This window comes from Fundulus heteroclitus, unplaced genomic scaffold (assembly GCF_011125445.2).
Source record: "Fundulus heteroclitus isolate FHET01 unplaced genomic scaffold, MU-UCD_Fhet_4.1 scaffold_45, whole genome shotgun sequence".
Lineage (NCBI taxonomy): Eukaryota > Metazoa > Chordata > Actinopteri > Cyprinodontiformes > Fundulidae > Fundulus > Fundulus heteroclitus.
This window is the reverse complement of record NW_023396868.1, coordinates 854,884-875,433: the sequence shown is the minus strand read 5'-3', so window position 1 is coordinate 875,433 and position 20,550 is coordinate 854,884. Positions and strand designations below refer to the sequence as shown.

The 20,550-nt window shown below is 37.4% G+C and overlaps 2 protein-coding genes across 6 annotated transcripts in view; both read left to right on the top strand.

Annotated features, from left to right (window-relative positions):
• Positions 1–543: 543 nt before the first annotated feature.
• On the top strand, positions 544–10,815 carry LOC118560555. 4 transcript variants are annotated; one of them, XM_036131655.1, is made up of 9 exons: positions 544–876; positions 1,009–1,148; positions 2,165–2,296; positions 2,671–2,781; positions 2,883–2,930; positions 4,928–4,997; positions 5,168–5,292; positions 5,824–6,046; positions 8,939–9,948. In XM_036131655.1, exons 1-9 carry the CDS (start codon positions 675–677, stop codon positions 9,040–9,042), a joined length of 1,155 nt encoding a protein of 384 aa, XP_035987548.1. In that variant the 5' UTR covers positions 544–674; the 3' UTR covers positions 9,043–9,948. The 4 variants fall into 4 exon arrangements, with proteins under 4 accessions (XP_035987548.1, XP_035987549.1, XP_035987550.1 ...); XM_036131656.1 differs by lacking the exon at positions 5,824–6,046 and having other exon boundaries at positions 550–876; XM_036131657.1 differs by lacking the exons at positions 5,824–6,046; positions 8,939–9,948 and adding an exon at positions 5,391–5,817 and having other exon boundaries at positions 551–876.
• Positions 10,816–12,546: 1,731 nt separating this feature from the next.
• Positions 12,547–20,550, top strand: part of rad54l (RAD54 like) — a 64,191-nt gene continuing 56,187 nt past the window's right edge. The window contains exon 1 of one of the 2 annotated variants that reach the window (XR_004929434.1): positions 12,547–12,730. Coding sequence is in view for 1 of the 2 variants with exons in the window: in XM_036131651.1 (XP_035987544.1) it covers positions 12,728–12,730 (3 nt within the window). In the remaining variant the exon portion in view is untranslated. The remainder of the gene's footprint in view (positions 12,731–20,550) is intronic. The other variant, XM_036131651.1, reaches the window with a different exon arrangement.

The following is a 20,550-nucleotide window of genomic DNA, read 5'->3' as shown; positions in this document are numbered from 1 at the left end:
GTTTATCTTATAGGCTGGGATATTATAATATACCTACCAACCTATTTTTTCCTGCAGATGTCATAGTAAGTCAGAAGCTATAACACATATATGTTTTAAAGTCTTTAATGAGTGTATGGGGTCTGTTAATGATTTTCACGTAAAAACAATGTAGGCCTACTTCACATTTTTACATCATATGGCTAATAACACTTTAACAAAAATGTCTTGATAGGGTAGTAGTTATCTTGACTTCGTAATGTTATACAGAATACAAAATTTTTTCAGGCGGAAGAGTAAAATAGACATTTTCGTTGTAGCCCACAGCATTTCACCAATTGTATTTTTCTTTACCTGGTTCGGTTGAAGTCTTCTATATTTTGTTGTTCTTGGCGTCCCTATCTCTGGTTGACTCTCGTCAGAATTCAAATGTCTCTTCAGTTTTCGTTTTGCTGGCATGATGATTTGGAATAGCAACTGTAACATACAAGACTGTATAAAACGTCTCTAAAATTCGTATTTTTAAAAAAATATATATATCGGCCCCGAGTCTCTGACCAATGAACTGCATCGCTTTTCACTTTCAGCCAATCAGAGCTGCGGCCGTTCTCATCCGTTGCATCCATCTGAGCGGCGGCGTCACTCGCGTGAAAGCAGGTTGGCAGGTTAGGATAGACTACGGTTAGGAGGAAACAATGTCATTCCAATTCGCCATTTACTACTTATTTGATAAAACACTTAAAGTGGAGAGTACGTCGCTCATTCTTGGTGGCATCCAGTTCACCCAAGTGGTATCCAAGCCGGACCTTGATGACGACACGAACTGGATTGAAATAAAGTGGCCTACGAGAAAAGAACCAAAGAGGACGGTGGCTGCTAAGGTTCTGTTATTTGGAGGCAAGTATGGAGAATACCTATTAATTTCCCAACTATTTCAGCTACCTTGCAGCTCTAACTGTTTAATTGTGTCGTTGTTAGGAAGAATGTCTTGGCTAAACTTAATTTTTCTTACTCTTCTTGTTATATCAGACTCCTACAAAGAACTCGTGTCGAAAAAGAATTCGTTCCTTCTCGGTAAGGATATATGGGCCGAGGAGGAAAGCAGGGGTGTGCGCATGAAAAAGAAAATGTGGGAGACCGACGTAGTAAAGCCTAAAACGGCCGTGCAGGTGAGTGCACGCAACTTTCCTTAATGCTAGCGCAAAAGCTGCTCCAATAGTTTGGCTAGCTACACACCCATGTGCTTTCCTTTATGGTAGAGGTTTTAACAAAATTCAAATCATTTAGTAAAAAACAGTAAAGCGATGCTAAAATACTCCAATACAAACCATGCATGACAAATCCCACTCAAGTTAAAGTGCACAATTATTTGCAGTAAAATGTAGCCAAACTATCAAAGTAAATGTACTGATTTACTCCCTCTGACTGACATATTGTTATAGATGAAAACATTAAATGAATAATACTGAAACATCATGATGTAGCAGCATTTTGTTGTTGTAGCTGCCAGATGTAGGACTATAGATTCAACTACTGTTAAGGCATTTTTACATACAGAGACACCAAATAAGCTACATCTGGGGGGTGGTGAGATAATTAATGGAAGATTAAATCAGAAAACATCTAAAATGTCAACCTGATTACACAAAGCTTTCTGTAGGACTCATAAAACTTGGAAACCACTAGTTCAATCATTAACAATGTGCTATATTTTGAAATTTTTTTTTTTGCAAATCTTTAGCTTTACACCTGCCAGTAGGATGCACTGAAGCAACACCAAGCAGAAATTAACAATCTAATACTATTAAAAGAGAAAAAGGGCATCACTAATCCTTGAATTTTAAACCAGTTGAGGTTTATTTGATCAATGATGAATATTTATAGTCAAGAAGCAAGAATTTGGCAAGAAACACAATTTGAGAAAGTTTTCCCTTGCGTTCAGCAGAGTGTGCTCTATATAATCAATGATCTATATAATCATGATCAGTGATTATGGAGGCTCTGTTCTTCGCCACTACTGCCGCACCTCTACTTCCATTGTCTGTCAGGGTGCTGATGAAATTATTTCTGTGTTTTCTCTAGTATAAATTTATCCTGGATTTAATTAGGCTTAGTATGCTAGTGAGAATTTTACACTGTGATGATAGTCTTAACTTTGTTTTTACTTTATAAACGTTTTTGACAGGCAAAACAAACCAGGATCAAAGAGGCAGCCAGCAACCAGGTGTTACAAAACCTAAAGGCTTCCCTGTCTCAAAAGAGGGCCCTAGACACACAAGATCACTACTGCAGTTCTGACGATGAATCTCCACAAAGGGTAATGCATACTTTTTTCTTGAGCAGGTGGCTACGATGTTTACAACACCAAAAACTGTGGTGTCCTTCAGACACTTCATTAACAGATCTTGACATGAGAAAAATTTGATAGAATGTTTTCATCCTGTGACTCTAACATCTATTAGACGTAATTAACGTCTAATAGACACAATCATAATTAACACAAATTCTTTGTATTAATTATGATGGTAGTCTGTCTATTTTAGTTTTTAAAAACTCATCTATGCCAACGTCAACTTCAGTGATATATCTTCTATTTTTTTCTAATTAAATATTGTAGTCCTTACTACAACTCAAATTTCAGGATATGATTAATCATTTTCTTACTTTTACTATATAAATGTTTTTCTTCAGGGAAAGCGAGCAAAGATTTATAAGGCAGCAAGACGTGTGCTTTTACCCCTGGCATCCAGTCCCAGTTCTGATGACGCCACATACATATGGAGTCCACGACGGCATGACATTGTAAGTCATACTTCTTTCCTAGCTGTTGTGTATTTTCAAACACAAATTCTTTCTCTGTTGAATTGCTTCTCACAGCTCTTTTCTCTTGTCACTTTTTTCAGGACCATGCCTCAGATGAAGAGTTGGGTTTCTCCTCAGCCCAGAGAACGGCAAGTACATTTATATTGAATATTATATTATTATGATGAAATTAGCTTATATCATATTGATTGAATAGGTCAGGCAAAGGTCAGAGATCTTACATCCAGCTGCAGGTAAAACCTTATCTCACAATTGTTACATATCTTATTTCTTCCAATAAACTCCTTTTGGCTGTCATGTGCATACCAACTAAGCATAATGTATTTCATTTACTTTTATTTAATATTTTCAACAATATAATAATTTTCAAACACCTTTCATTATTGTTTTGTCCACACGGTAGTGTGGATTAGAAGAGTGTCCTTTACATACAGTATTTCCTTTGAGAAATAAAATGTATATATAGATATAAAAAGCATGTGCATGCACACGTGTGTGTCTAAAAATATTGTCACTAATAACAAATAAGGGCTAATAATAATAATAATAAAATCTTTATTTATATGGAACCTTTAGAACAGCATTTATTAGGGCTAAACGATTTTGGAAAATAATCTGATTGTGATTTTTTTTATCTTAATATTGTGATTTAATTTATCATGTCTTTTTAAACATATACAAACAACAAATCAATTTGTTTCCCCGGCGTGCGGATTAGTTGCTAAAAGACCCGTCCGTCCGTCCGTCTGTCTTCTTCCTCTTATCCGGGGTCGGGTCGCGGGGGTAGTAGCTTCAGTAGGGAGGCCCAGACGTCCCTCTCCCGGGCCACTTGGGCCAGCTCCTCAGGAGGAATCCCAAGGCGTGCCCAGGCCAGCAGAGAGACATAGTCCCTCCAGCGTGTCCTGGGTCTTCCCCTGGGCCTCCTCCCGGTGGGTCGTGCCCGGAACACCTCACCAGGGAGGCGTCCAGGAGGCATCCTGACCAGATGACCGAGCCACCTCAACTGGCTCCTCTCGACGTGGAGGAGCAGCGGCTCTACTCTGAGTCCTCCCCGGATGACTGAGCTCCTCACCCTATCTCTAAGGGAGAGCCCAGACACACTACGGAGAAAACTCATTTCAGCCGCTGGTATCCGGGATCTCGTTCTTTCGGTCACGACCCAAAGCTCGTGACCATAGATGAGGGTAGGAACGTAGATCGACCGGTAAATCGAGAACCTCGCCTTTTGGCTCAGCTCTCTCTTCACCACAACGGACCGGTAAAAAAGGCTGTGCTAAAAGACCCACAGCATCTAAACTTAAAGCAGAAATGATTGCGTTCTGCCGACAATATATTTCAACCAAAATTGCAATCTTGACTTTTCTCTGCATTAACCACAAGCAACAAAAATGGCCTCTAAATAAAGATGTTTGTAAACAAGAACTATTTAAAACAATAATTTTTAATGTTTCTATTAATCAGAATATTGTTCAACAGAACAGCTTTTAATTGATTTAGACATCGATCCTTGTTGAACATAAGTACAACCAACAAGCAAGTCTATGTATTAAACTGATTGACCAGAACTTAATGCTATATATGATTATATAAACTCTAAAACAAGTAATAAAGTTAGATTATCTCACTGCTGCAACTGTCTTCACTTCCATGTGGAGGCAAACCCACTTTAAACATTTTACCGATACCTAATGGACGCGTCTAATTCCCTGATTGTTACATAGCCAAAAATTGCAGACCTCTGCGATTTGGAAATTGCGTTTTTTTAAATCGTGATTATATTGAAAATGCGATTATTTGTGCAGCCCTAGCATTTATTATAATTACAAGTGTGCACAGGATGGGATCACAGCTGTTAGATTGTCATTCACAGATCTCAATCAGTCAGCATGACAGCTGGACAAACTGTAGTGTTTGTCTGTTGTGTTTATTGGGATCCAAAAAAACAAGCATAAAATAATCACGATCTATAACATGCAAAATAAACACGACATTATATCTGCCGCTGTTTCCTCCCACGATTCTTCACATCAGGTTCTGTAAATGTCTGTGGTACCTCAATGAGGTTCAATGTGATTCTAATCTCTTTTTTTCTCTTTTCTGCCAAATATTTCATTCTCCCTTGAAGGAACTGACGGGCGATTATACTGATCATGGCATGGCACCTGGAATGAATGAAATCATGTCTGCCCTTCATGGTTGGTGTTCAGATTGGAATTAGAGGGGCTGACATGTCAAAACACACTATATTTACTAAACAGTGATTCAGGGTGTTTCCACATTATTGTCATGTACTGAACTTAAGCACCATTACGTTGACTAACTAACAAACCAAATGTTTTCCCCCCTTATTGTTACATTCACCTAGACCTGCCAGAAATGATTAAATCAATGAGGGAGTGTGTGGAGTGTGTCAGGGCATTGATGTCCTCGTTCGGGGGGACCCCTTCATCTGCAATATCATCTTCTCCTGTGGACAGTGCAATTGAACAGGTATGTTATAATTGAGGGATGAATGTATGTATTCATTACTTGATAGTTCATTCACAAAGTATTCTATATTTACATTATGGACCTTTTGTCTTTGGCAGCATCATCCTGCGTTGGTGATTAGGTCAGCAATATAGTGTTGGGATTTAACAGGTTACATGTTAAATCCCAACAGCTAGTCTTCCTAGCTGTTTGCCATGGCAACAGCTAATGGGGATCCTTAATAAAAATTACAAATTACAAAATTACATGTTTCACAAATCAGCCATATGAATTATATTGCTGTCAGTGGGAACCTCAACACCACTGATCGTAGCACTCCCTAGTGGTTTACAGGGCTCCAGACTAACTTTTTTTACTAAGAGCACAGTGGCCGCTAACTTAAAATTTTAGGAGTGCGCACTTTATATTGGCTTGTAAAGTAAATATTCACTTTTCCTCTCAATGGCACTGTATTAATGATAAATGATAAATACTTTGACAATAAATGCAGAAACTACAATATTTTAAATTCATATTTACATTATGTTTCAGACCGCAGAAGTTTGTCAGCAACAAAAAAGTACTAGTACTGTGTCCAAAGTAAAGATAGATAAAGATAGTAAAGATAGATCTCGCATGAGCATTTTTGCCCAGGAGCTGGCTGTCCTGGTATTCACAAAGGAGGGCCTCGCACAGTCCACCCTAACTGGAAAGTCTGGGAGGTGGGGGCCGCCAAAAACACAGCTTGATGTTGCCAAAGTGCAGGCTATTACAGGTATGTAATTGTCTTGAGTTACATGCAGTCTATTTAAAAGCTTCTGTGATTTCTATCCACCTTATTTTCAAACGCGGAAGCCACTATGGGTCCAGCTTCCGTTTTTTTGTGCGGAACTTCCGTTTCAGCGCTTCCCTTGGCCAAATAACGTTAGTTTGACTGAAATGATAAACTGTTGCGGCAACATTGTCAAAAATTGCAGAGCGATCGAAGTGGCAGGTTAGTGCCACAGCTTCAAACTATTCATGACTGAAAGGATGACATGAAGAAGTGGCTTCATATCAGAAACGAGGACATTTTAACCTGTTTGTGTTGTCACTTGGTGCGGATGGGTACTGCGGTGATAACCTGACGCCGCCAGATAGATTTGCTTTGCATATCCATCTGGAAACCTTCCGTTGAAGTAATTTTGGGAAGGGGCGAAAATACTGGTTAGCTGATTGGCCTATATTGGTGATAGACAAGCCAAATAAACCAATCAGATCAACGAAGCATATTACGTACTCGTCAACATGCTTCACACAACACAACCACAAGCCAAGCTACTCTTGCTGCTGCAGGTAAAGGCTCGTTAGCTCAGCAGAGAAATACTCTGTAATTCCGATAAAACTTGCTCGATAGCCACGCTAACGCTAGTTTCATCGGCTGAAGCCGCCATGTTCTTTAGACTGAACTGTCGATCTTGTCGTTGCGTCACACCTCAACCCGCCTCAAAGCCAACGCTGATTGGACGTTCGTTTGGTAAACGGCTCCAAATTTTCTTTAACGGAGAGTAGCCAGACTGATCTGCGAGTGAAACCTTGAAAGCTCGCGAGATCAGGATGGTCTCACGAGGCTACTGCGGTGAACCTCCACACTGGAAAAGTTAGCACGGTGTTAATAAATATAAACACGGATGACCTGGTATCCGTGGAGGCTGATGTCCGTTAAAGCCAAAGCAAGTCTGACGTTCACTCTGCTGAATCCTGACTACATCAACCGGCTCCACCGAGACGACCGGAGCGCTCTGATGCTGCGGCTCCAGGGGAAGCCTTCAGTCAGGCAGCGGCGACTTATGGAAGGTAGGCTATGAATTATTAGCCTACCTTCTGCTAAAGATACACTTTAGTTCTTTACATGTTCGAAGTCAACATCCACTTGATCAAAATATGAATAAATGCAAATAACATAAGCAAGTGAAATGGATTGCAAAATGTAATAATACACCCTTTAGTTGGACACAATTTTTGTATAAGTAAACATTTAAATAGTCTGGAAATAAGAATATACAATACTTAAAGTTATTAAAAATGAAAAGCAACTCCAAAATGTAAAACCTCAAGGTGCTAAATAAAGAATATTTAAAAGCAGAAATCCAAAACACATTCTTGTGTATTATATTTCTTAAGTGTTTCTTCTTCTTTTCTCTATCGGTGTCTGCAGTATCAGCATCTTAAATCATAGGCGACTCTGACTATGGAGCGGTCTGTTTAGCCTTTGCATCACAGTGGCTGCAATTTGTCAAACGCAAGACCACAATCAGTTTATTAAACAGCATGAAACATATCAAGACTACTTAAAACTACGCTAACACCAGGCTAATAGAGCACCACCTGCATCATTACTCATTCAAATATTCATATCACACACATTCCTTCTAGTTTTTACAAACAGCCTGTGTTAGTGTCTGGGATGCCATGTGTAAGGTTACACAATAAGATATAACAGCAATAGTTTGGGTTCTTTACTGTGATGGGAAAAAAATGGGTTTTCATTTTTAAAGTCAGATTTCCACCACATTATACATTTGTAAATGTCACAGTTCCAAACTAAATATTATATTACACAGCTAAAGGTTTAGCTTGTAAACTATATATTAAGATGCAAACCAAGCATTTAGTTTTCAAATTAAATATTTAACTCCAAATGAAATGCTTAGTTTACAAACTAAACATTTACATTGGAGCTAAAGCTTTTTAAATATTTAACTTGGAACTTTGACTTATTTATAGATTTATGAATAACAACAATATGAAAAATGAACCCTGCCTTTTTTCTCTCTTTGTATAACTTTACAAACGGAACCCCATAGGCCTACCAGCAGCGATGAAACATATCCAGATAATAATTTAAAGAGAGAACAAAGCTAAAAGATGGCAGGCTTCATGAAAGCGTATGTTTTATCAGGAGCGGCACAATCTAAGGAGTTAGTTAAAGATGGCTAACGTAAACATCCCTTAGCTTACCTGTGTCGGCTCTCCTCTTTATCTCCTTGTTTTTGTTTTTAATGGAACTTCGTAGCCAAGCCACTTTTCTGGCATCGTGTGGTCTTCTGTTGGTCTTTTTGTCCACAAAATGAAAAGAACAAACGTACGGTCGCTTCGGTGGTTTCTTCAGATTTAAAGCTTTTAACCACAGGTGAAGGGATTTCTCATTCTTCGGCTGGGGGTGAAGGAAGTAGGGCCCCTCATATCTGCAGCTCTTGTACATGGTCGATGATTAAAACACTACTGCTCCACGTAAACCTTTCCTTTACACCCGTTATTATGACAGCCTCTAACCGGACAAATGATCCCAGTCTTCCTCGAAGTCATAATGACGATTCATTTGAGACGAAGTCACTGCATGAGTCGCTTTTCAGCAAGCTACCCAGTGACAGGAAGTGAGCGGCTGGAAGTCTCGCACAAAAAAACGTCAACTCGCTGACTCCGTATTTCCATTGAAAATTAGGTGGATAGCAGCTATATCATGTGGAAACAGACAACCAGTTATTATTATTATGTGTTGCACTATGTACTGGTAGCGATATTGGTATATCATACTGATACAATTTGTCAGACTTTTCTGATGTACTGTTCAAAAATACTATGAATATGCTGCATGACTTACAGTATCTCTCTGTTTGGTTAACAGACGCTGTTCTTCTGGAGTTTCCGCAGACAAGTGTCTCTGATGTGCGCACGGCCATCAGACGAAAATGTAACAATGAGCAGTTCAGCCAAAAAAAAGGAAAATAATGTGTGGTGGGCGTGTTTTTGTATGGTGCGAGGGTTTAGGGGTGCAATAATAAGGAATGTTGTTTTTCATTGTTCAGTATTCCTCTGTGTTCTTTAAAGTTTATTTGTAATGTTTAGGTCTGCTGCCTGACATTGACATATTTCTACAAAGTGTACTAAAGTACCAATATTTGAAATTGTGTTGTAAGTTTTATAATGAAAATGGTTAAAGTCGATATGTAAATGTTTATACATTCAGATATATTACAAGTTGTTGTATTATTTGTAATGTACTATAATTTGGACATGTTTCAAATACATTAAAGTATATTTTTTCACCTGCATGGAAGTATAATATCGACAAGTCTTTCAGCATTTAGTATACTGTTAATACATTTGCAAGAATGTGCAAGGTAGAAAGTAGTATAGCAATGTAATGATAAAGTATATTTACTATTAACTGCAAAGTATGCTTTTTTAGTAATTGGAATAAGCCAACAGTATAATTAAGCATATTATTACCACAGTAAGAGTATATTAAAAGTATAAAGCTTATATATTTTTAAGACACTAACAAATAATTTTTAATGTAGTTATAATACAACCATAGTGCACTTTAATTTGACTAATTAAGCATATATTAGTACATATAAACTCATATACTTAAAGTATACAAAATATACTTTAAGTTGTTCCACTTTAGCACATCAAAGTACACTAAATACACTTCAAGTTGAGCTTGTCCACAATTTAATTACAATTAAAATATATTTAGTACAAAATTAGTTGTTCCAAAATAGCATGCTTCAAGTTAACTAATCATAAACACACTTAAAGTATAGTAATGATTAGTGTGCCTTCAAGTACACAAAAGTATGCTAAATTTTAGTACACTTAGCACATTTTTTTTTCAGCAGGGTACACAATTTATGTAGACAAAAGATTTCGTCCTACACCTTTTGTGAAGTCATTCCCAAGAGACAAAAAATCAATGCATCACACGTGTTAAGATACAGCTGGCTGTGATTATACACCTGGCCAGTAGGTGGTTCCGTGTGCACATGAAGCTCCAAGAAATGAACCTTTTCTCGAACCAGTTGGCTCAAGTGGTTCAATGCCTCATGAGGCTTCATTTAACCATCACTACTTTTAAGCTTCCCTATGTGGCCTGTTTACAGAGTTAGTGCGTAATTTTAATAAAAAGTCTGACGTTGAGCGGAGCAGAGTGACCCGCAGACCTCCGAGGGATACCGCAGCCAGGACTGATGTTAGTCCGTTTTTAGTACACTTTTGTCGGCCAAGTAGTGTGCATAGTACCGCTGGTTATGATTTATTTGTTTTGTGTTTATCTGACTGACGCGAGTTGCTTTATTAACTCAATACTTGCTGGAATAAATTGTAAATGTCTCCCAAGGATGACAGCAGCATATAAAATAAATAAATAAATAAAATTGACAAATGTTTTTCCTATCTAAGTGAGTTTCTTCTGAGTAAGGACACGAATAATTGAGAGGAGAAAGAGGGAAAAAAACAATAGTAATAACAGTGTATGAAAAACACAGACATTTATTTTATAGAAATGTTTCATCTTTGGAACAGAATGAAGGTGTAACATATATAACAAATTATTAACAGTTACTAACATCGTTTATAACAAAGAAATAACTCCTATTAAGAGCTCATACAAATAGACAATGCCTATAAACTTACAATTAAAAATAGTTGGAATGGAAATTAATTTATTCATTATTTTATGAATTTTACAGGTGGTGAAAAAAATGAAATGAAGCAGCATGTGGACATGACTCCAACTGATTTACATTAGGTCACATGTAGTCATGTTCACTTCTTAAACATGCAGCCAGCTGGAGCAGCTCCCTGTCTTCAGCCACCGGATGGTCATCCTCCTCTGGGTCCACCTCCTCATCCTCCACGTCTAGCTGTTCACCTGCTGCTATACAAATACTGTGGAGGATGCAGCAGGCGGCGATTACTTTTGGGGCAAACGTCGGGCGGACCTCCAGCGCCCTAAAGAAGATGGAACGCCAACATGTCTTCAGACCACCAAATGCACACTCAACAATGTTTCTCGCCTTGGCGTGGTGCCTGTTGTAGCATTCCTCCACTTGACCTGTACCAAATAAAAAATTAACTTGTAATTTAGGTAATATGCTGATATGTCTTAATCTTCTATCCAATTAATATAATATATGTATCAAATGTGTGTCATTGTTGGCTCTATTTAAGGACAAGAAGGTAAGAGATCTTACTGGCAAGCTGTTTCCCTATAGGATGCTCCACAGGCCAGCCAGTAGAGGATCACCAGCACCTCTATCTCCTGTGGCCATCCATGGACCTTCTGGATGGGCAGCAGCTGAAGGAGGAGGCCCTGTTTAGCCTGAAGGCTGGTTTCAGGTCTCCTTCATTAAAAAATATTTGGAGGATTGGCACAGAGGTGTTTATCCTCACATATTTTGTTTCCGTTTCTTCCTGTAAATAAAAAATGCCAAATGTTACCATAATTGTTTTTTTCAATTGTCACCTTTTCACAGCATAAAACTATAAATGCTTAACATGCAGATTATTATAGTTCTCAAGAAAGAAAAGGTAAAATGTATAGTAAATGTAAAAAATTGCCTTCCCTCTATGGTATTTTTACCATTTCACTGAAAAAATGGGCTGAACTAACTGCACATAATTTATAGATTAATCACTGTAAAGGTGGACAGACATAAAAATATGTTTTTTTTTTCCTTTCTTAATGATCAATGCTGTGAAGGTCAGGACGTGCAATAAAGTAGCTTAACCCTATAATTAATGTTAAAACTGGGTCTTCATTTTCATTAATTATAGGAAAAATAGTCACAATTTCAACCTGATCACGTTTTAATACCATCCTCAATGTTTTTTTTTTTAAGATAAAAGTAGGAAATAGGCTGTCAATCTTAAAATGCCTACCACCAGTTGGCAATAGATGGGTGAGCAAAGCCTGCCTTCTGAGCCTCCTCTGCTGCATCAATCTTCTCCTTGCTCGGATTTGTCTCCTCAACTGTATCACCTCTTCAGCCTGCTGGTAAAGCTGACCAACGATCGAAGCAACAGCAGTATTGCTCATTTTGCTTCTGTAAAGTGCTGATTTTTAAAGAAGATTCAATCGCCTCTGCAACTACAATTCCCCACAAAGAAATTCCCGCTATGGCTGGTTTTATACCCACAGTTCTGTAATTATTTTAGATATTTTTTATACTTTTTAGAAATTGATTAAAAAAAACGTTTTCAAGAAGATATGATGGTGTAGTGTATAAACAGTTTTGAACGTTAAAGAAATGCTCAAGAGCTGTGGGTGTGATTACGTCACGAGTACACGAGTATACTTCTGTTCCTTCTCGTCAAGTCGATCTTCCTGTGTTCTTACCGAGAACAGACTTGACGAGTACGGACTCGCGGTCCCTTTTGTCTGCTGATGCACACTCCTTGCCAGCAGGTGGCAGTAAAAAAAAAAATTTTTTAAGAAGTTTGAGACATCACGTTTGCCGTACTTGTTTGGCTGCAACATTTAGCGCGAGTTTTTACACAGATACCAAGTTGTGTACACTGTAGGTTTTTGGTTGTAATGATCCTATATTTATCCAACAGGACGTGCTGTTTAGTGAGCAGCGCGACCATATAAATGTTGTAAGTTCTTCATTTGGAGGAAACAGCAAAAATGGTAACGAGCTCTTGTTTTTTACTGCATTATTCGTTTGTTATGAGGGCAGGTTTTCAGAAAACCAAGATAACGGATATAAGTCGGGAATTTCCGTGTAGTTTTAGTTAATCCATGTGCCTTATTTGTGCAGTCAGCGGTCATGCTAATGCGTTTTGTCAGTGATTCTGTTTCCTTATCTGTGTTTTTTGGTATTTTAATCGGCCTGCATGAAAATACGAGTGATACATATTGGCATTTAGTCAAGTACTAAACATTATAATGATTGGCTATACCATTATTAACTTTATCCACGTGGGCATTGCTACTGGTCGATTGTGTTTTTGAAGACTGCTGTTCTAAATTTGTCAGAAATTATTGAATGCGTTGAATGGGGTTTTCAGGGGTTTCAGTCAGGGGTTTTCAAATTCACTGAATGTGAGCCTCCCCTTGGAATAGGTAAAGATAACCGCGCCCCAACCAAATGCATCTTTCTTTTGTGTTCCTGGGCCCCGTTCTTCGTACGTTGCTTAAAACATCCGAGATCAAATGACACATCCAAGATGATTTCTTCCGGCTAATCATGATCCGGCTAATTGGGTTCTTAGAACACACCTGTTGTTTATTAGTGTCGCTTGATTGAGTTATCTGAGATTACTGCGCGTTCGTGCGTTTGTTTAAAAGGGGAAATGTATCGATAGTAGAAACAATGATCAGCAACGCTGCTATTGGCTGTTCAGCGTGGCCAAAGAACGCCCACAGTTTTTCTCCCAAGCAGAACACAAGCTTTTAATGGAAGGTTATGCCAAATTTGAGTCATTAATTAAAACGACAGGGAACACCTCAAAGTTTGCTAAAGCCCGGAAAGAGGGCTGGCAAAAAGTTGCAGACAAATTCATGCGTAAATACTGTCCATGGTAGATGTTTCTATCACTTTCTACAGTATGAATTTTTGCATTTTAATAATTTCATATTTACTTTGTTCTTTTATATCAGAGCCTCCACGGGACCCACTAGAACATGGGGACAAGTTAAAGTGAAATACAAGAATATTCTGCAAAATGGTAGCCTTTAATTATCAATAAATGAGAATGCTATACAGCTCTCTGTTTTTCTTATAATTCCGTAGGTTTTTGTGCGTCTAACCACTCCTGCATACTTCAACCAATTTCTTCTCTTCTGCGTGGATCTTCTGCATGTTCTCCTCAAATCATTCTGCAGATTAGCATTCTTACTCGCTGTTACGCAGGAACAGCTTTTTGTATTTATTATTGTTATTCTGTACATTTTTGTGCGTCTAACTACTCTCGCATACTTCAACCGATTTTCAACGATTTTCATACCAAAACGTTCGGCTCGTTCTCGACATTACTGCTATATCTCATGGTTATGGTACCTTTAATACTTTTTGAAGTATTTGTACTTTTTGTGCGTTTTTTGCTCTCATTGAAATGAATGCAAATTCCTTCAAATTTTTCATATTCCTTCAAATTCTTTCAATTTATTCTTATTGTTTAAATTCCTTCAAATTCTTCTGATACAACTGATATTATTACTACTACTACTACTACAACTGATACTACTACTACTACAACTGATACTACTACTACTACAACTGATACTACTCCTACTACTACCGATACTACTACTAATGATACTACTACTGCTACTACAACAACTACTACTGATACTACTACTATTACTACTACTAATTCAACTACTACTAGTAGTAGTACTACTGATACAACTACTACTAGTAGTAGTACTACTGATACTACTACTACTACAAACTACTTCAAATTCTTCAATTTTTTCATATTCCTTGAAATTCTTTCAAATTCTTCTTATTGTTCAAATGGTTCAAATTATTTAAAATTTTTCAAATACTTCAAATTCTTCATATTATTTAAAATTCTTCTGATACAACTGATATTACTACTACTAAAACCGTTACTATTCCTACTACTACTGATACTACTACAACTACTACTAATGATACTACTGCTGCTACTGCTACTCTTACTGATGCTACTACTGATACTACAACAACTACTACTGATACTACTACTATTACTACTACTAATACAACTACTACTAGTAGTAGTACTACTGATACTACTACTACTACTACTACTACTACTACTACTACTACAAATTCCTTCAAATTCTTCTAATTTTTCATATTCCTTCAAATTCTTCTTATTGTTCAAATTCTTCAAATTGTTCAAATGGTTCAAATTCTTTAAATGTTTCAAATTCTTCAAATTCTTTCAAATTTTTCAAACTCTTTAAATCTTTCAAATTCTTTGAATTCCTTCAAAATCTTCTGATACAACTGATATTACTACTACTACTACTACTACTACTACTACTACTATAACCGATACTACTCCTACTACTACCGATACTACTACTACTACCAGGGCAGTCAAACTTTTTTACAGTAGCAGGCCACACACTATCAGGTAGGAGGGTGCACTTATGCCGGTGCCCGAGCCCCGAAGGGGAGAATTTTGAAAAATAGTCTCCCTGATGTATTTTGGAAGCTTTCAAGACAGGTGATTATTTAAAGAATAGAGTCAGAGTGCATGTTTCAAATTGAATAAAAGGCAAAAAAGAAGTGGATGGTCAATTCTTCAAAAACAACCTTTGTAGTTTTTTATTATTATTCTTAAAACATTATTTTTTTCACACAATGTTATCATCATGTTTTAACAAGGTATGGTAATCGCCATTCGCATAAAATTAGTTTAATTCAAATTACTAGCACCACATAAAACAGCTCAGATTATGTGAGGTCTATTTATCTTATTATTATTATTCACAGTTCTGTTCTAAAAGCGATCGTAACATTTCTTCACGAACCAAGTTGAATTTTTATGATAAAAATACAGGGTTGAATTTGAAATTGAATTTACATGTTGAATTTATTTCAGTCATATTGCTCTTTTGAAATCTCTATCTCAGTCTAATTTCACTTGCACTCATCACACACACAATATCATATAATCGGCGAGGAACACAAAATGCATCCCCTGAAAACATTTAAAAATTTGCTGCTGTAATATTATATGTAATATTATAGATTTTTCAGAATAAAAAGCTAACAGATGTGCATAATCAAAAAATATCAGAAATACAATTATAGAGCATTCAGTTTTGTCAGAAAGCCCACGCTGTTTCTGGATAAATACATTACTGTATGAGTTAAGTTCTATTCCGTTTTATGCCTCTTTCCTTGTAAGTTTGAAATGTCCCATGCTCCTGAATGCACCATAGCTTTCTGACGCTCGTGAAAGCATCACACTGGTCTATGAACGCGGTGCTGTGTGCTGTGCACGTTTGATCTTCCGCTTAAGACAAAGCTTCGCAGTTTCAAAACTCAAGTCGGCTCTCACGGTTTTATTGCACTTTTCGGCATAACACCGGTCTGTGTTTTGATCGGAAAAGTAGCATCTCTGTTGGAACAAGGAACCAATCACTCGTTAATGTTGTTCTCAGTGGAGACAGATGCTAAGGTGATTTTTGGGATGTATAATCGGGGAAAAGTAGGAGGCGGCAAGAGCTGCTATAGACGGTGATTTGCCGCCGTTGACCGGCTACTTTTGACTGCCCTGTACTACTGATACTACGACTCCTACTACTACTGATACTACTACTACTACTACCGATACTACTACTACTACTACTAATGATGCTACTGCTACTACTACTACTGATATTCCAACAGCTACTACTGATAGTACTACTATTATTACTACTAATACAACTACTACTACAAGTAGTACTACTGATACTACTACTACTACTACAAATTCCTTCAAATTCTTCACATTTTTCATATTCCTTCAAATTCATCACATTCTTATTGTTCAAATGGTTCAAATTCTTAAAATTTTTCAAATACTTCAAATTTTTCAAATACTTCAAATTATTCGAATTCCTTCAAATTCTTCTGATACAACTGATATTACTACTACAACCGATACTACTGATACTACTACTACTACTACTAATGATACTACTGCTGCTACTGCTACTACTACTGATACTACAACAACTACTACTGATACTACAACAACTACTACTACTAATACAACTACTACTACTATTACTACTGATACTACTACTACAAATTCCTTCAAATTCTTCAAATTTTTCATATTCTTTCAAATTCTTCTTATTGTTTAAATTGTTCAAATTCTTCAATTTTTTCAAAATTTTAAAATACTTCGAATTCCTTCAAATTCTTCTGATACAACTGATATTACTACTACTACTACAACCGATACTCCTCCTACTACTACTACTACTAATGATACTACTACTATTACTACTACTAATACAACAACTACTACTACTACTACAAATTCCTTCAAATTCTTCATATTGTTTAAATTGTTTAAATGGTTAAAATTCTTCAATTTTCTTTGAAATTTTTAAAATTTTTTAAAATTTTTCAAATACTTCAAATACTTAAAATTCTTCAAATCTTTCAAATTCTTCGAATTCCTTCAAATTCTACTGATACAACTGATACTACTACTACTACTACTAGGCCTGTCACGATAACAAATTTTGCTAAACGATTGTCTCAAAAATTATTGCGATAGACGATAATATTGTTTGAAGACCTTTTTACACTGATTTAATAGAAATTACTTAATAATGCATGCGATTTCCTGCCAAAGACAATCACACTTTATTTTCAACAGAACGCTTAACACTGGAAATGATTAACAAAATAAAACGAGAAATAAAAATCAAATGGACTCTCAGTCTCTGTTAACTAAAAATACACTTGAATAAAAACTAAACACAAGATAAAACCACAGTGGAAATAAAAACTACTTTCAACCAAAAGAGTACAGATAATGAAGTCTGTATATCAAAAGATAGGCAAAACTGCCATTTTATTAAAAAAAATGCAAAGTAACAAAAAACAGATTCTTAAACAAGACCAGATGCCTCAACAATCTTTAAGCAGATCTGTAGCTACTTTAGTCAGACAGATTCCGAGCAAGAAATACCAACATGTTAAGTTTGTGTGGCTTAAGACAGGATCTCTCAGGAGTAGCAATGTGTTCAGCTGTACTAAACATTCTCCCTGAACTGGTGCTTGTTGCACAAATACACATGTATTTTTTGGCCAAGTTTGCCATCAAAGGATATCTTCTTTGATTGTCACACCACCACACCAAGCGATCACAAGAGGCATCAATAGCATCTTCTTGAAGGAACTTTGTCAGTTCAGCATCAGCCTGCTCTCTTTTTGGATATGTAGTCTGTGTCTGAACTGTACGTTCAGCTCTTCTGTTTTGAAGAAGGTCACTTAGCCTCTTCTTCTTGGAGAGTGGGGCAGCTGTAGGTTCATCTTTGTTTCCTCCACCAGCTTGGCCAGAACCCTAACCACTTACACCTCCTTCACTTACTTCTGGCTCTTTTAAGTCCAGTAGCTCTTGCACCAGCTGATGTTTGATGTCATCCAATGACCCAGCCTCCTCCATGCTGCCACGATACCTTGGATCCAAGATGGTTGCTTTTGTCAGGAGGTCTTGGATGGCAGGTGAGCTGTATTTTCCAGTCAGTATCGTGGATATGTTATGTTTAATACTGGCAGTCAGTGTGCTGTCATCAGGACCTGAAGAGAGAAGGTCGCCTTTAATCAGTTCTAGCACAGGCTTAACAGAGGACACTGTGACATATGTTTCTCCTGAAAGGACATCTGTAAAGTCAGCCAGTGGTTTCATAGCTGCGATGATGGACTCCAACACCGAAACATCCGGCCAGGTTGGATTGAGATGGCTGTGCTTTCTGTCATGAACCAGGACTCGTCTAATGGCTGGGAGTTGCTCCAACACCCTTTCAATCATCTTCTGTTTAGTGCCCCATCGTGTGACAACATCCTGTGGGATATTGAAAATGTTTTTATTAAAAAAAAGATATATCATTTTTATGTTACTCATTTAGGACCAAACTTTACCAGTGACGAGTGAAATATTACTCCGCTTGAGCAGACAAGTAGAAATAACACCAAAATGGCTCCAGCAAAAAAATATTACTATATTAGAACAATAATATTTTTTATTAGTTAATGTATTTTAACTTCTTTAAAGAAATGCAACTAATTCTCCTTAATAATTTGTGTTTTATGTAGAATTATTGCCAGACAACATTCTTGATCAGATTCTACAGGTCTACATGCTACAAAAAAATACACATGGGTCTGAATATTTTGAGTTACAAACGAATGAATAAATGACTTTCAAAAAAATCACTCACCAGAATGAGATTGTGCTGAGGGAGATTAGCTTAATTCTGTGCCTTCCTCAAGTCTCTCTTTTTAAAGAAGCTCAGGTTGAAAGTGTTGACCAGACTTTTACAGAGTCCTATGGCACGTGCTCTCCGTTCTTTGTCACTGTCTAGACCATGGGAAACAGCAAGGTGGAGGTTGTGGCCAAAGCAGTTGAGCCACTGCCAGCCAAGATTTCTTATTGCAGCGACAATGTTTGCACCGTTGTCTGTTGTAATGCAGACCAGTTTGTCCTCATCCAGTCCTCAGTCTGCTAAAGCAGATTTCAGGTTTTTTCCCAGGGTGTCAGCAGTGTGGTTATCTGGGACATATCCGGTCTCTGAACATTTAGAGTGCAGAGTCCAGTCAGCAGCTATATAGTGAATGGTCAAGCTCATATAAGGGGTCATATATGAACTTGACCAAATATCCGTCGTAGCAGAGTAAAATGAAATGTCTTGTATCTCCTTCAGTATTTCCTCTTTAATACTGCTGTACAGTTGTGGAATTGCTTGTGATGTTTGTGATATGTATGTTTTCCCGGGGAGTTCATACTGTCTATCAAATGTCTGCAACATTTTTCGAAATGCCGGCTTTTCAACAATATTAAATGGGAGCATCTCTTTAGCAATTAAATGAACTACGCTGTCCGTGAGCGCGCGCCTCTTTGTGCCGTCCTTTTTGTATGCTGCCTGTCGATTAATTGCTTCAGTGATGGTGGACTGTCGCGAACTTGAAGACACCGACGGGCCAACGCTTATACTTTTTTGTCCCCAGCTGGAGAAACTTTGCTGGGTGGTTGTGCTTTAGGTGCATGTGTAGGTTGGTTGTATTGCTGCTCTTAGCTGATACTGTTTTATGGCAAATGCGACATACTGGCTCGCGTAGGTTCAGCGGTTCGCCTCGGTCATTTGGTTTGAATCCGAAATACTCCCACACTGCGGCTGTTGCTTTCGGCTTTGAAACCAGTTCCATTTCGAGCTTTCCCCCAACATAAGATGTGTTTTTTTTTTTTACCTCGCTAACTCCTCTACCTCCTTACGGGGCTCTACAGCTGCAGAAGTACAAATTAATCTGCGCTGACTACCTGAGGCGATTAGTCCGCTCCTCCTCCCTCCTCATTTTTTCCCTTCCTAAAAAAATTAGGAAGGGGAGGGGTCAATGGGTAGCACCGGAGTTAAGCCTTTTCATCTCGCGTCATCAATAGAAAGAGAAAAACCCAGGCAGAGATGATATAGCCGATAAATTAAGTGGCGTGGATAGTTTTTATTTATCGTGCAATTAATTGATTTATTGATTATCGCAACAGGCCTAACTACTACTACAACCGATACTACTGCTACTACTACTACTGATACTACTACTACTAATAATGATACTACTGCTGCTACTGCTACTACTATTGATACTACAACTACTATTACTACTACTAATACAACTACTACTAGTACTACTGATACTACTACTACTACTACAAATTCCTTCAAATTCTTTAAATTCCTTCAAATTCTTTAACTAATACTACTACTACTGCTGATAGTACTACTACTAC

Coding starts and splice junctions, on each gene's coding strand:
- LOC118560555 (XM_036131655.1), top strand. CDS start 675: ATGTCATTCCAATTCGCCATTTACTACTTATTTGATAAAACACTTAAA. Junction 1,149..2,164: donor AGCCTAAAACGGCCGTGCAG/GTGAGTGCACGC, acceptor CGTTTTTGACAG/GCAAAACAAACCAGGATCAA. Junction 2,931..4,927: donor TCTCCTCAGCCCAGAGAACG/GCAAGTACATTT, acceptor TCTCCCTTGAAG/GAACTGACGGGCGATTATAC.